At 46.4% G+C, this 17,169-nt stretch overlaps 1 protein-coding gene across 1 annotated transcript in view; it reads right to left on the bottom strand.

The window, feature by feature from the left end:
- USP31 (ubiquitin specific peptidase 31) overlaps positions 1 to 16,221 on the bottom strand; it is an 84,017-nt gene extending 67,796 nt beyond the window's left edge. The window contains exon 1 of the mRNA XM_018040708.1: positions 15,561 to 16,221. Coding sequence (XP_017896197.1) covers positions 15,561 to 16,181 — 621 coding nt within the window. The 5' untranslated portion in view covers positions 16,182 to 16,221. The remainder of the gene's footprint in view (positions 1 to 15,560) is intronic.

The following is a 17,169-nucleotide window of genomic DNA, read 5'->3' on the forward strand; positions in this document are numbered from 1 at the left end:
CAGGCCCTCAGCCAAGTTTTTCTCTTTTTTTTTTTTTTTTTTTAAATGAGGTAGATATATTCTTATCCACATTTTACAAATGAGGAAACTAAGCCCAGAGTTAAGTGCTCAACATCCCATAGCTAGTGAGTGGTGCAGCCATGACTGAAACACAGGCTCTCTGGCTCCACAGTCCAGGTTCTCAACCACTCACTATACTATATAAGATGGGAGATCTCAAACCTGAAAATAAATCCCCACTTTCCACATGCACTAAACTAAACCAAACCCCAACTACTGGAAAGAGAAATATTTCAGAACATAATGGAAAAAACTAACAAAAAATAAAATAGAAAAATTATCCTGTATGAAAGCGTAACTTTTCAGCTGTATAGTAACAAAAACAATAAGGAAAAAGGACAGGTTCCAAAACATTAAAACCTTCTGTAATACACAAAAGTAACAAAGCTAAAAGAGCAATAGACTGAGAGAAGTATCTATATCAAATGGCTCTAAGTTTATGAAGGTGTTGCCTCACACACATCTCACTATTCTATAAAGAGCTATTATAAAGTGTCCCAAAAGAAAAGAACCTTCAAAATCCCAAGGGATGCCATGACCATAAAGTAGGATTTATTTCTGGAATGAGGGGGTTCAACATACAAAAACCAATCAATGTAACATGCCACATCAAGAGCTCAGTTGGTAAAGAACCCACCTGCAATGCAGGAGACCCTGGTTCAATTCCTGGGTCAGGAAGATCCTCTGGAGAAGGCATAGGCTACCCACTCCAGTATTCTTGGGCTTTCCTTATGGCTCAGCTGATAAAGAATCCGCCTGCAATGCGGGAGGACCTGGGTTCGATCCCTGGGTTGGGAAGATCCCCTGAAGAAGGGAAAGGCTACCCACTCCAGTGTTCTGGCTTGGAGAATTCCATGGAGACTATAGTCCATGGGGTCACAAAGAGTCGGACACTACTGAGCAACTTCACTTCAAGATGCCACATCAATAGAATGAAAGAAAACTACCACATAATCATCTCAATTGATTCAGAGAAAGCACATGACAAAATTCAACACTCTCCCATGACAAAGACACTCAAACTAAGAAGAAAACCTAATGTGATAAAAGCAGCATCTAAAAAGCGCACAGCTAACGTCACACTCAATTGTGAAACACTGAAAGCTTTTCCCCTAAGATGAAGAGACAAGGCAAGGATGCCCATTTTCACCACCTCTATTAAACAGAATACTGGAATTTCTAGCCAGAACAACTAGGCAAGAAAGTGGAAGGGGGAGGGGGAATAAATTAAGAGCTTGGGATTGGCAGTTACAAACAGATAAATAACAAGACCCTACTGTATAGCACAGAGAACTATATTCAATATCTTGTAGTAAACTATAATGGAAAAGAATATGAAAAAGAATATATATATGTAACAACCACTTTGCTGCACACGAGAAACTAACACAACATTGTAAATCAACTAAGCTTTATTTAAAAAAAAAAAAGGTAACTAGAGAGAAAGATATAAAATTCTGTTTGCAAAAAAATGATCTTATATGTAGAAAACCCTGAGGATTCACAGAAAACTGAGACAGCTAATTGATGAATTCAGCAAAGTGCAGGATATAACATCAACATACCAAAAAAATCAGTTCCATTTCTATACACAAGCAATGAACAATCCAAAAAGGAAACAATGAAAACAGTTTCAAGTATATAACAACATCAAAAAGGACAAAATAATTAGGAATAAATTTAACCAAGGATGTGAAAAACTTATACATGGAAAACTGTAAAACTTAAGTGACAAAAATTAAAGACAACACATTTATAAAAGACACTCCAGTTCATGGATTGAAAGAACAGTGTTGCGATACTGATTCTACACAAAGCAACCTACAGACTTCAGTGCAATCCCTATAACAATCCCACTGCCATTTTCTGCAAAAATAAAAACCTATTCTGAAGTTCATATGGAATCTTCAGGGACTCCACGGCCAAAACAATCTTGAAAAAGAAGAACAAATTTGAAGGACTCAAACTTCTGATTTCAAAACCTACTACACAACTACAGTAAACAAAACAGTGTGCTGAAAAACTGACAGGAAACAGACACAGAGATACAGATCGATGGAATAGAATAGAGAGCCCAGAAATAAACACCTGGTTCTTGACAAGGGCACCAAGACCTTTCAACAAAGAAAAAGCAGTAGTCTTTCCAACAGTGGTGCTGGGAAAACTAAATACCCACATACAAAAGAACTGTACACCATAACGAAGATTCATTCAAAATGCATCAAAGATCTAAATGTAAGAGCCAAAATATAAATTTTTAGTAGAAAACAGGGAAAACTTCATGACATTAAATTTGGCAATGATTACTCGGATATGATGCCAAAAGCAGAGGCAACAGAAGAGCAAACAAAGATGAACTGGACTTCATCCCAATTAAAAACTTTGTACACCAAGGGACAGTTAAGAGAGTGAAACAACCCACAGAACGGGAGAAAAGACTTGCTAATAATACATCATGAGGGATTAACATCCATACTATATAAAAAACTCCTACAACTCAACAATAACAACAAAATCCAGTTCAAAACTGAGGAAAGTCCTTGGATAGACATTTCTCCAAAGAAGATATACAAATGCCAATAAGCACTTGATAGGATAATCCAAGTCAAGAGTTAAGTCATTAACTATCGATCCTTAGTCATTCAGTTCAGTTCAGTCCCTCAGTCGTGTCCAACTCTTTGAGACCCCATGAATCGCAGCATGCCAGGCCTCCCTGTCCATCACCAATTCCCAGAGTTTACTCAAACTAATGTCCATCGAGTGGTGATGCCATCAAGCCATCTCATTCCCTGTCCTCCCCTTCTCCTCCTGCCCCCAATCCCTCCCAGCATCAGAGTCTTTTCCAATGAATGAGTCAACTCTTCGCATGAGGTGGCCAAAGTATTGGAGTTTCAGCTTCAGCATCAGTCCTTCCAATGAACACCCAGGACTGATCTCCTTTAGAATGGACTGGTTGGATCTCCTTGCAGTCCAAGGGACTCTCAAGAGTCTTCTCCAACACCACAGTTCAAAAGCACCAATTCTTCAGCACTCAGCTTTCTTCACAGTCCAACTCTCACATCCATATATGACCACTGGAAAAACCATAGCCTTGACTAGATGGACCTTTGTTGGCAAAGTAATGTCTCTGCTTTTCAATACGCTGTCTAGGTTGGTCATAACTTTCCTTTCAAGGAGTAAGCATCTTTTAATTTCATGGCTACAATCACCATCTGCAGTGATTTTGGAGCCCAGAAAAATAAAGTCTGACACTGTTACCACTGTTTCCCCATCTATTTCCCATGAAGTGATGGGACCAGATGCCATGATCATAGTTTTTCTGAATGCTGAGCTTTAAGCCAACTTTTTCACTCTCCTCTTTCACTTTCATCAAGAGGCTCTTTAGTTCCTCTTCATTTTCTGCCATAAGGGTGGTGTCACTGGCATATCTGAGGTTATTGATATTTCTCTAGGCAATCTTGATTCCAGCTTGTGCTTCTTACAGCCCAGCGTTTCTCATGATGTACTCTGCATAGAAGTTAAATAAGCAGGGTGATAATATACAGCCTTGACATACTCCTTTTCCTGTTTGGAACCAGTCTGTTGTTCCATGTCCAGTTCGAACTGTTGCTTCCTGACGTGCATATAGGTTTCTCAAGAGGCAGGTCAGGTGGTCTGGTATTCCCATCTCTTTCAGAATTTTCTACAGTTTATTGCGATCCACATGGTCAAAGGCTTTGGCATAGTCAATAAAGCAGAAATAGATGTTTTTCTGGAACTCCTGCTTTTTCCATGATCCAGCGGATGTTGGCAATTTGATCTCTGGTTCCTCTGCCTTTTCTAAAACCAGCTTGAACATCAGGAAGTTCACGGTTCATGTATTGCTGAAGCCTGGCTTGGAGAAGTTTGAGCATTACTTTACTAGCATGTGAGATGAGTGCAATTGTGCGGTAGTTTGAGCATTCTTTGGCATTGCCTTTCTTTGGGATTGGAATGAAAACTGACCTTTTCCAGTCCTGTGGCCACTGCTGAGTTTTCCAAATTTGCTGGCATATTGAGTGCAGCACTTTCATAGCATCATCTTTCAGGATTTGAAATAGCTCTACCAGAATTCTATCACCTCCACTAGCTTTGTTTGTAGTGATGCTTTCTAAGGCCCACTTGGCTTCACATTCCAGGATGTCTGGCTCTAGATGAGAGATCACACCATCGTGATTATCCGGGTCGTGGAGATCTTTTTTGTACAGTTCTTCTGTGTATTCTTGCCACCTCTTCTTAATATCTTCTGCTTCTGTTAGGTCCATACCATTTCTGTCATTTATCAAGCCCATCTTTGCCTGAAATGTTCCCTTGGTATCTCTAAGTTTCTTGAAGAGATCTCTAGTCTTTCCCATTCTGTTCTTTTCCTCTATTTCTTTGCATTGATCGCTGAGGAAGGCTTTCTTCTCTCTCCTTGCTATTCTTTGGAACTCTGCATTTACATGCTTATATCTTTCCTTTTCTCCTTTGCTTTTTGCTTCTCTTGACAGCTATTTGTAAGGCCTCCTCAGACAGCCATTTTGCTTTTCTGCATTTCTTTTCCATGGGGATGATCTTGATCCCTGTCTCCTGTACAATGTCATGAACCTCCATCCATAGTTCATCAGGCACTCTATCTATCAGATCTAGTCCCTTAAATCTATTTCTCACTTCTTACTATATAGTCATAGGATTTGATTTAGGTCATAAGGAAATGCAAATCAAAACCACAATGAGGTAACACTTCATACATGCTAACATGGTTATTATTTGAAAAAAATGGAAAACAGCAAGTGTTGGCAAGGATGTGGAGAAATTGGAACCCTCATGCTTTGCTGGTGGGAATGTACAAAGGTGTGGTCACTGCGGGAAACAGTTTTACAGTTTCTCAAAAAGGGGGTTGAAAAGAGTCAGACACAGCTAAGCGACTTTCACTTGCACGGGGCAAACTGCCCAACAGAAGAGGACTGGATGATTAAACTATCATTTAGCAGTGTGACACCATATGTATCATTAAACAATATAATGACTACAATTTAGAAACATGGGAAAAAGTTTTATAGGTTGCATGAAAAAAAAAATCATAATCCAACGCAGCTTGGCCAGAAGCTACGTAAAACGTGTACCATATATGTAGATAAGTACAAAATGTAGACAAGTACCATATATGTAGACAAGTACAAAAATGTAAACTGATGGCGCTTCAAGGCAACGTGTTCAGTAGAGTGAGAACATGAATGTTATCATCACACTGCCCTGAGTTGAAGTTCAAGCTCTGTCCCTGGGAATGTATAGAGAACCAAACTAGATCAAGGTCAGAGATCTAACCTCACCCAAAGCATTACTCCCCACCCCATCCACCACCCTACCCTTCTGCTCCAACCACACTAGACCTTGAAATTTTTTGAATAAACCAAGTTGTCTGAGGTTCTAAGCCTTTGAACATGATGGGTTTTCCACCCTGTTTCCAACAGGCCTTTCCCACCTCACCCTTTATCAACCAAGAGGATTCCTACCAAATCCTTCCAGACTCAGCCCAGGGGGCATGTCTCCAGTGCCCCACCACTCTCAGATTCCCCCTTCAGGTTTGCACGGCACTTGCGTACACACCTCTATCACAGCACTCATCCGACCCTACTGCAATTGATTCTTTACCCCTGCCTTCCCTTCTAGACCCAGAACCTTACAGGCATGGACCATCTCACTCATCCTCGTACAGCCCGGTGCCTCCCAACACAGGACCAGCACAAGCAACGTGCTCAATAAATCTGTAGACTTAATGAATTATGTCTACAATACTTCAACCTGAATTTGACTCTTAATGGATACAAACTGATGTTTCTGCAGCTCTACATTGTATTCAGGGCTAAGAGCAGGAAGTCAACCAAAATAAGACAAGCTTCATGACTCAGCTTTCTTGGTTTTCCACCTCTCTCTCTCTGCCCCCTTAACAAGTCCAACAAGTCCTTCCCTCCTCCTATCCCCTTATTTTTAGTTTCCCCCAAGGGGCTGGCCGTGGGCTTCTGACTACACACTCAATACTCCTGGCTTTAGTTCACCTCTATGCAGCTGAATTCAAGCTATTAAGATTCCTTCTTAGATATTCCATGACCCCCGACCCCACATGCTCAAATTACAGTCATGATCTTCTCTGCCCTCAGTGCCCCTTTTTGGACTGCTCCATCTCTGTTGGCGCTCCCCTTACTGTCTCCATCACCCAGGTCTGACCCTGGTGTTTCCTTTACCTCTCCATCTCTTAGCTGGTGTTAATTGCTCAGTCGTGTCAGACTGCATTCCGAAGAACTGTAGCCTGCCAGGCTCCTCTGTCCATGGAATTCTCCAGGCAAGAATACTGGAGAGGACAGCCAGTCCCTTCTCCAGGGGATCTTCTGGACCCAGGGATCAAACCCGGGTCTCCTGCATTTCGGGTGGCCTCTTTATCGTTTGAGCCACCAGGGCAGCCCTAATGGGGTCTCCTTAATGATATCACGACAGCCTCCAAAATGTCTCTGGATGCACCCTTTCCTCCTCCTCCTCACGTCGCTCCTGTGACTGCCCTTTCCAAACCCTTACTTTCTCCTCCATCGTATTCGCTTTTGCTCACCATCAGACCCATTTTTCTGAAACATCTTTTTTCATCAAACCAGAGTCTGCCCAGCTCAAGAAGCCTCCATTGAATCACTGCTGACTACTGCCTCAAGGCTAAATAGTTGTGGTAGGCTGTGGCTCAGACGGTAAAGCGTCTGCCTACAATGCAGAAGACCTGGGTTTGATTCCTGGGTCTGGAAGATCCCCTGGAGAAGGAAATGGCAACTCACTCCAGTACTCTTTCCTGGAAAATCCCATGGATGGAGGAGCGTGGTAGGCAACAGTCCATGGGGTCGCAAAGAGTCGGACACGACCGAGCAACTTCACTTTCACGGCCACACCTAATCTGTCCCCTTCCACCTCCTCAGCCATCTACATTTAATTCCTCTTCTCACCAAATCAGTGGTTCTCAACCAGGGGCAGTTTTGCCCCCCAGGGGACATCTGGCAAAGTCTGGAGACAGTTTAGATTGTCATGACTGGGGTGGGGGCAGGAGAGAACTACCCGTGCCTAGTGGGGAGAGGACACGCACGCTGCTGAGCATCCTGCAACACCAGGACAGCCCTTACAGCAAAGACTCACCCAGCCAATAATGCAGGTATGTCAACAGGGCCACGGCTGGGAAAACCGCTCCAAATCCCAGGCCCCCGCAGCAGAGAGCCCAGGGCCTCCTGGCCCCAGATGCTGTGCCTTTATTCAGATTATTCCCCAACAGTCTGAAATGGCATCTCTCTCTCCTTTAACAGGCCAAGCTTTACTTATCTTTAAACCCCACTTCTAAGCTACTTCCCACAGTTTTAAATATCACCTATAGACCAGAGTCCCAAATCTTTATCTCTAGCCAGTCCCGATCTTCTGAACACCAGACTCCCTTATCCACCTGCCAACTAGACACCTCTCGAGTGTCCTATTTAACCCATCTGAAACTGAATTCCAAAGCTGCTGCTCCTCAAGTAAGTGCACAGCACCAGTAACCACCCTGCTGCTCAAAACAAACGCCGGGGACTTACCCTGACCGCTCCCCTCTGCCTCAGCGCCTTGCCTGGAATCAATCCTTTAGCAAGTCCTGTCGAGTTCACCTCCAGATATATCTCAACTCCATCTGCTTCTCCATCCCATGCCCCACCGGTAGGTAGCTTTATCTTCGCAAAGCCTCCTAACTGGCCTCCCTGCTTCCAGCCTGTGTTCACTATTCAGACTCAGAACATGATCACTTAACGTTTCAAGATCATGCCAGAACTCTGCTTAAAATCTGCAACAGCTCCCCACTGTTCTTAGAATCAAATCTAATCCCCTCATCTTGCCCTACAAGGGGTTCCTATAGGCCCCACCTCTGCACACCCGGCCTCCTTTTCCAGCTTCATCTATCAGATGCCCCACCTAGCTCTCTAAGCCATGAAAAAGGCCTGTCAAGACTTTCAAATATACCCCCAGCCCCGCTCCTGCAAAGCCTTTTGAATACATTTTAATCTCCCTACCTGGTCATTACTCTCTCTCATACACCTTAGCTTTTTCTTCTTAGCGCTAATGATTTTGCTTTTGTATTTATTTTTTGTTGTGCTTGGCCTACGCTGCTGTGTGAGAGCTCTCTCCAGCTGCAGTGAGCAGGGGTCGCTGGGGTGCCTCTCCTGCTGCAGAGCACAGGCTCTAGAGCACACAGGCTTCTGGACCTGCGGTTCCCAGGCTGCAGACCAGACTCAACAGTTGTGGCGCACAGGCATAGTTGCTCCGTTGCACGTGGGGTCTTCCTGGAACAGGGATCAAACCTGTATCCTCTGTACTGGCAGGCAGACTCTTAACCACTGAACCACCAAGGAAGTCCTCTAATAAATTTAAAATTTTACATTTCACATTTACCAGTGTGTGCTGATGAATACATCCGCCTCCTCTGCAACAATAAAAGTTTCAGGAAGGAAGGGACCACGGGATCTGGCACTATTTTTTCACAGTACCACGCTGCTTGGTTTACCCCTATATACCCAATGACTGGGGCCTCCCAGGAAGCTCAAAGAATCTGCCTGCTAATGCAGGATATGAGGGTTCCATCCCTGGTCAGGAAGATCCCCTGAAGAACGAAACGGCAACCCACACCAGTATTCTTGCCTGGATAATCCCACGGACAGAGGAGCCTGGCTACAGTCCATGGAGTCGCAAAGAGTCAGACACAACTGAACATGCACACGTACCCAATGACTAGGCAGCATGTGATATGGAGTTAGGAGCTCCATAAATTCATACATTCGTAGAAGCTTAACAGCCGACAATGAATGAATGAATCTTCTATTTACACTTCCGCTCACCATGATTTCACCATTCTCTGAACCCCCTCTGAACTTTACCAGTCAATACAATTTTTTTAAAATTTCCCTATAAAACTGGTACGTTCTCTGATGGCTAGAACTCTGTCCCAGAATCCTCACACTTAATCCTCTATCCCCAGCCCCTCCCCTAAACCAGCCCCTTTGTACACAATAACTGCTCAGTAAACGTGGTGTAACTCAGCAAACATGCGATTCCACAACTGCCCTGTGTATCTCTGTTCCCCAACTAGTCTTCTTTACGCTTTTCTTGCGCTTTCTCATGAAGCTGCACACATTAGCTGGGCATGTACTGGAGAGAGAGCCACATGCTGAAGAAGCGTGGAGAATAGGCATACCTAGAGGAACAAACCTGATCCACATGAAAGTAAGTTTGAAAATTGATGAATAGGGCAGCCACTTGTAAGAGGAAACATATGTCAGGGGCGAGGCCCTAGCAGGCAGCGTGGATGGGTCAGAGTCTTGTCCTGCACAGGCTTTGGTTAGGCAGTCTGGAGAGGCCCATCTTCAGTGTAAACGCACGTTTCCTCTGACTCAGCACCACCACAGCCAAGACTTACTCCTTAGAAAGGGAGACTAGATCCACGGTGCAGGATTGGCTAGACTGGTTAAAAACTATACAACCAAAACACCATGAGTGGGCTTCTATTGTCTGCGCCAGCCATGAAGTCATGTCTGGCTCTTTTCAACCCCATGGACCCACTACAGCAGGCCAGGCTCCTCTGTCCGTGGAATTCTCCAGGCAAGAATACTGGAGTGGATTGCCATACCCTCCTCCAGGGGATCTTCCTGACCCAGGGATTGAACTCAGGTCTCCTGCACTGCAGACAGATTTTTTACCACCTGAGCCACCAGGGCATCTATACAACTGTTAAAAAGAATGACAAGGACCTGGATGTTATTAACAAAAAACAATGAAAGCTATGCTGTCTGTGATATAATTTCAAGTCCAGGATAGGGACATAAAGGAAAGCAAGTTGCAGGATTCTATGGGGAGTGCGAGCCCATCAATGCAGGAGATGTGTCTGTTATATGCATTTAAATGGTCTGAAAGGAGAATTTTTTAAAGACTTCCAAAAGTACCTAAGCCTCAGGAGCAACAGCACATGCATAAAGCTAGCTGCAGCTGACCTTATTTTCACTAGGATTTGGCACTGCAAACTTAGAGGGGAAAAAATGCTACATGTTTCAGCACGTCCACCCGGCCTGTTTGTACATTTCACTTGAGACTTGTTGTTTCAGTGGCTGCGCTGATAAGGGAACCACAGAACCAGAGCTCCGTGTGTGCACTGGCATGGGGGGGGTGGGGGTGACAGACTCGCAGTCAGAACTCTCCCTCACCCTCTGGCCAGCAGCTGAACCTCAGTTTCCTCACCCAGAAAGGCTGAGGATCACTCACACCTCACCCGAGTCTTCTTCCAAGTCTACAATTTGATGACAATCTCACTGCCTTTCTCCTTCAGAGCTCTGCAACTCACAAACAGAGGTGACCGCGTTTGACAGACAAGGAAACAGACCAGGAAGGGACAGTCTTTCTATTTAATACTGTCATAAATCAGAAGGTGAGCAACACAATTTCATTTTGTTTCCTACTTTTCAAATCAATCTGAGGGACACCCTGAAGTCAGATTACTTTTTAGGAACCACTGTGAGATGTCAAGGCACTAAACTGCTTCACACAACCAGGAAAACTTTCACCATAGGTCTGTACATAAAATCAGAGCTCCCCAGTATAAGTCCGTGACAAAGTAAGTTGTGAATCCGAGCCAGTGGAAGCCTGATTGCTAAATTGTCTGCCACTACTCATTTATACACATATACTCCATTTGTAACCATTTACACACATATACTCCCTTTGTAACCCAAGAACTCTCACTAATAAAGCACTACCAGGCACCAAAGTTCAAGGAAAAAAATGTAGGAGAGAAAATTCGATTCATCAATTACTTTTTGTTTTACAGATTTGGAAGGAGTCCCCATAGTTCTTTTATCAGTAGATCACTCTGTTCCAGTTGTTCTTTGGAAGCACAGTTTGAAAACTGCTGCTATGAAACCTATCTTTGTTACTTGAAAGATGACCATCCGCCTTTCACCTACTGCAAAAGGGCAGTGAGTACTAGAAATCAGAGAGCATCTGTACAAACCTGGAACACCCAAGTGTTCCTATGAAAGTGAGGACAATACACTTATTTTCTCTTAGAACACTGAGCACTCAAGTTTCAAAAAGATTTACGTACCCTCACAGTTTTACTAATAAGACAGTGATCCAAGGATCCTGCCAGTAAAATCTCTTTTACATGACTTGTGCGCAGTCATGTCTAACTTTTTGCCATTCCGTGGACTGTAGCCCACCAGACTCCCCTATCCACAGAATTTTTCAAGGAAGAATACTGGAGTGGTCGCTGCTTCCTACTCCAGGGGCTCTTTCTGACCCTCGGACTGAACCTGTGTCTCGTGTCTCCTGCACTGGCAGCTGGATTCTTTACCACTGAGCCACCCGGGAAACCCATGTTGTGTGACAGCCCCAACCTGGAATCACCCCATTCGTTGCCAGCAGCAGCCCTACCCCAGCTGTGACACCCAAGTATGGGTCTCCAGACATCACCAAATGTCCCCAGGACTCGGGGGACAGGGGAGGCAGAAGTGCCCTGGCTGAGAACCACTACTTTAAGAGCAGGAGAAAGATGTCTGCACAAAAAGAGAAAAAGATATAAGTGGCTGCTAGAGAAGTTTCTTAAAGTTTACCAAGATTGGACCACTCAACTTCTTTCATTCTGGAAAATGAAAATCCAACCTTAACAATCATCCAGCTTACCCAAAACCAAAAATCTGTTTTCCTGGCAAGCTCCTAAGGCTGAAATCAACGTAGTCAGACTCCTAATTGAAAATGTTACAAACAAAATTGTTAGTAACTTGAAGTCGTAAGTCAACAAAAATACATTCAAAGACATATTAAGCTTTTTTTTTTTTTTTTTTTTTTGAGCTCACAAGGCCAATTATCTCAAGATGGTAAATTGTTTTTTCTCTCCTCTGTCAATTGGTAGTGGCTGTCTGGAGCCCAGAATTCAGCAGGGCGCTGAATGTGAGCTCGAGAGAAACGAATCTGCCTCAAATATCAATGCCTGCCACCAACAGGTGAGGGGGGCGTGGTGACCGGTGTGTCAGCATCCACTGGCTTCCTGTTCAGCGTTCTTTGTTTTTCACAGGTGCAGAGTCTTCCCCAAATGAGAGTGCCTGGCACAAGGCAGGTGAGGCACTTTGGTGGGCCGCCTATGAGAAAATCCCCTCCTTTACTGTCTCTTCTTTTAAGCCAGGAAAATCACATTCCACCTTCCTGCCTCCGTGGCAGCCAGGGGCAGTCAAGTAACATGATTATAGTTAATGAGATGTCAGCAGAAGCCTGTGGAGGGGGCTTCTGGAGGAACTTTTATTTCCCTAATGACTTCCTGCCTTGCCTGGGTAGAATGCCCTGAGGTGAAAAACATTAAGGGAAAACAGCCAGTAATACCTAAGAACAGCAGAATGGAAACACAGAAATGGGCTGGGTTCTAAGTGGGCCCATTAAGCCACTGCACCACCTGAGAACCACCTAGCTCTAGACTTCTCACAGGTGAGCTAATTCAACATCTTTATTGCGTAAGGCAAGGGCTTCCCTGGTAGCTCAATTGGTAAAGAATCCACCTTCAATAAAGGAGAACCTGGTTGGATTTCTAGGTCAGGAAGATCCCCTGGAGAAGGGACAGGCTAATCACTCCAGTATTCTTGGGCTTGCCTGGTGACTCAGATGGTCAAGAATTCGCCTGTAATGCAGGAGACCTGGGTTCAATCCCTGGGTTGGGAAGATCCCCTAGACGTGGGCATGGCAACCCACTCCAGTATTCTTGTCTGGAGAATCCCCAGGGACACATGAGTTTGTGCAAGCTCCAGGAGTTGCTGATGGACAGGGAAGCCTGGCGGGCTATAGTCCATGGGGTAGCAAAGAGTCAAATACGACTGAGCAACTAAGCACAGCACACACTGCTTAAGGAACCCTCATTGGGGTTTGCTCTTTCTAGACTAAATGCATTCCTAACTCACTGAATAAACCTTCAAAAGACGGAGGAGAATGAATGAATGCAAAGTGAAATCTACTAAGGGTTCAGAAGATTACATTTTTTAAAAACAGGGTCTCTAAGAATCTGTTCAACTTCGCCAAAGCATACTTTTCTAGAATTATTGACCCATTTCTGTGATCGCTTTTTAATGGACAAAAAAGTGAACTCAACCTCTTAAAAAGCAATGAAAATGTTCACATACAAAAACGCTGTAGAAATTGATTTTCACATTTTGGAACAGAAAACCAAATTTAAGACACTGGGCCATGACCTTGCAAAGTTGGCAACTGCTGTGGCTACTTTCAGGCACAAGCAGAAAAAAAAAGACTGATAGAAGCTGGTGGGCTGGCCTTCTCTCCTATTTTCTTATTTTGAGATCTCTGACATGAATCTCTTTTTTTTCCAGTTCCTATCCCTGTCAAGTATTTCCATTCAAATTTCCAAGACCAAATAGCGACCATTTTTTTAAAGAAAAACACGGTAGAGCAACATAAATAAAATGTAAGTAAAATGCATTAAAAGAGGAAGAGAGTGTTGTTCCAAAGCAAGAAAGTAGGTCCTCGACCAAGAGCTGATTCCTTAGATAGCTGACCCTTTTATATTTTAATCAAATCATTTGCTTAAATAGAAGTATTTTAGAAAGAAACTTCATAGCACCAACGGAAAGCCAGTACCATCTGCCATAAATAGAAGACAAATGTAAAAACAAATCCAATGAAAACATATTCAATTCTAGCTACTGTTGCCTACTCAAGTCTCTAAACTGGAAGCTTGTTCTCTGTTATTTAAAAAAAAAAAAAAAAAAAAGATGGGGGAGTGAGCAAGAACTGTTACAGACGTGCTATCACCAAGCTGAGACCTTCCCTTTGATATGATCGAAAAAGAAAGAGAATAGAAAAGGAATTAACTTTCTTACTCTGTGCTTTCCTTCTATTTATATAGTTTCTCACCTGAATCCCAAATCATCCCAACAATCCCATATCATCTTTCCCTTTTGCTTAGAATAAGAGCCCATTTCCTATTACAGCCTAAAGGATCCTACACCATCTGGCCCCAGCCCTCCACTCACTCTGCTCTTGGCTCACACACACCCACAAGGATCCAAGGGCCACATCGAGCCCACTGCCTGTTTCTGTACAGCCCACGAGCGAAGAATAGTTTGTAGAGATGAATACTTGCAATCAATTTGATGACAGGGAACATTAATTTTGAACTCCAATTAAGCTAATCATTATCCACTCCGGAAAAAAAAAAAAGTCCCATTCTTCTCCTTGGTAGAGCTGTATCACAAAATACTATATTCAATTATTATATTTTTATTTTAGGCAGTTAAAAAAAGGAGTAGAAATGTGTTTTCAGTTGTTATATAAGGAACTACCTCCTATCCCGGATTTTGCATTTTGACCAGCAGAGCCTAAAATATTTGCTATGCAACCCTTTACAGAAAGAGTGCACCCATCCCAGAATTACCCTGTCGATCAAGGGCACCAAGTTCTTTCCCATCTCAGGGCGTCCACACTTTCCTTACTCCTGGGAACCGCTCTCCCTGGAGCTCCTCAAGGAGGGCTCTTCCTGTGGTTACTCAAGTCTCAAAAAGTCACTTCCTCCGAGAAGTCGCCCTAATCCTTTCCCCTTCCCATGTAACGTACCCCGCCAGTACAGAAGTCACATCGCCAGCCTGTACCTCCTCCAAACCACTACCTGACATTACCTCGTTAACCTATTAATCATAAAAATAATAATGGCAGCAAACACTCATAGTACTACACACAATGGAAACACTTTACGTACTACGTTGAACCTTATAAACCTGCCAATCTCTAAGACAGAACGGTCAACAATGGATAACTTCATAGGGTTCAACCCAACATACCAGCTTGTAAGCAGCTCACAACCCAACATATCAACTTGTAAGCCGCTCACGACCACCTATGAAGTAGGTGAAGTGAAGTGAAGTTGCTCAGTCGTGTCCGACTCTGCGACCCCGTGGACTGTAGCCCGCCAGGCTCCTCTGTCCATGGGATTCTCCAGGCAAGAGTACTGGAGTGGGTTGCCATTTCCTTCTCCAGGGGATCTTCCCAACCCAGGGATCGAACCCGGGTCTCCTGCATTGCAGGCAGACGCTTTATCCTCTGAGCCACCAGGGATAGAGCAGAAAACTGTGGGCCCAGAGTGGCTGAGAAACCTGCCCGAGGTCACACCGCTTGTAAGTGGCAAAACAAGGATCTGAACCCAAGCTCAACACTCCCATCCCAAAAAATGTTTAAGTTCCCAAGAAAGCGGACGGTCTTGCCCATTGTTCCATCCTTCCCCTGCGCCCACCGCACACAGCAAGCCCTTAAACGCGCGATGAATCAATGAATGAACGGCTCTCCTTGCATTCCGCACCATATTCCCGGACTCGCGCCCACTCCTCTTTCTTGAAGCACCCAGAGCATCAGTCCTTCGGCCGCGACGGAAGCAGGGAAGGAAGCCCTGGGCGGGCGGCTGCCCAAGAGCTCACCTTGAAGTCGCGGCTGTGCTGCGGGGTGTATTCCAAGGTCCAGAGGGCCCGCACCAGGTGCGCCAGCTGCTCGGTGACCTCGCCCTGGCCCTGCGCGCCGCGGCCCGCGGGCTGCTCGGGGTCAGGCGAGGGCTCGGGCCGCCCCGCCCGGTACTGGCCGAGCGCCAGGTACTCGGCGAAGAGCTCCGTGTTGCTGAGACACTGCAGCGTGGCGTTCATGAAGCACGTGTTGCCGTGGTTCCGGAGCCCCGCCACCCCGGGCACCGGCTCCGCGGCGCAGGCGGGCGGAGCGGGCGAGGCGGGCGGCGGCGGGCACGGCGGCGGCGGCGTGGGCGCGGCGGCCGGCCCGGGCGGGAAGCAGCTGCGGAGGCCGCCGCGGTCCGGGGCGGCGCCCTCGGAGCTAAGGTGCGAGAGCGTGGACAGCGTCTTGAGGACGCGGCTCATGAAGCTGCCCACCGAGCGCGCCGACGAGGGCGAGGAGGGCGCGGCCGGCCCGGGACCCCCGGCGCCGCCGGTGCCGCCCGCGCGGCCGCTCCGGAACAGCCGCTTGCTGAAGGAGCGCTTCTCCTTCCCGCCCGCCGCCTCCGGCGGCCCGGGCCCGGGCGCCGTTACCTTGGACATGGCGGTGGCCGCCGACGCTCATCACCGCGCCCGCCCGCCCGGCCCGCGGCCCCGCCACGGCCGCCGCCGCATCCCGCCGCGCCTCACCGGGCCGGGGGACTCGATGCCCCACACACCTCAGAGCGCCGCCGAGCAAGCCAGCAAGCCAGCTAGCCAGCCGCGGCCGCCTGGGCGGGCGGGTGCGCGCGAGATCCGCCCAGCTGGGTCGCTCACGTGACCCGCCTCCAGCGCTGCCCGCCCAGCGCTGAAGCCGCCGCGGTCGCCATGTTGACTGAGGGAACGGAGCTGCCTCCTCAGTCAAACGCGATGACTGGCGGCTCCGGGCGCGGTCCTGCTGCGTGAAGCCCGAGAGAGGCCATGTCTAGTGTGGGCAAGGTCCAGGCGCAGCCGGGGAACGCTCGGCTTAGCGCAGGGTGGTGGACCCCCGGGGAGGGTCTCGGTCTTGGCTGCTCTGATGGTGAAGGCCTTGGAAAAGTGCATGAATGAGAATGCCGCTTCTTAACTAGATCCTGGAAGAGCTGATGGACATGGTCCTAACGGATCCTGGGCAAGCCAGCCCCGCCCGGCTCCCGAGGGACCCCGACCTTCTGCGTGTCCCTCGAACGCCATCGCAGAGCCTAACACCTTTTGGCAGGCATGTCTTACGGCGCCACTTACCTTTCTTCCCAGACCCCTTTGAGCTCTATATGCCAGGCACCGTGCTAGACACTGGGAGTACAGCGTGTGAAGCTAACAGGGTTTCTGCATGCTCTCTTATTAGTGGATGCTGAGAGTAGCTGCTGTTACAAGCATTGTGCTAAGCAGTGCAGTATCTCCTTCAAATCTTCCATTCAGTTGCTTTGAGATTGTTGTTGTTGTTCAGTCAGTAAGTCGTGTCTGACTCTATGTGACCCCATGGACTGCAACAGGGGCCAGACTTCCCTGTCCTTCATCATCTCCCACAGTTGCTCAAATTCATGTCCATTGGTTGGATGGTGTTGCCATCCAA

The sequence above is a fragment of the Capra hircus genome, chromosome 25 (genome assembly GCF_001704415.2).
Source record: "Capra hircus breed San Clemente chromosome 25, ASM170441v1, whole genome shotgun sequence".
Lineage (NCBI taxonomy): Eukaryota > Metazoa > Chordata > Mammalia > Artiodactyla > Bovidae > Capra > Capra hircus.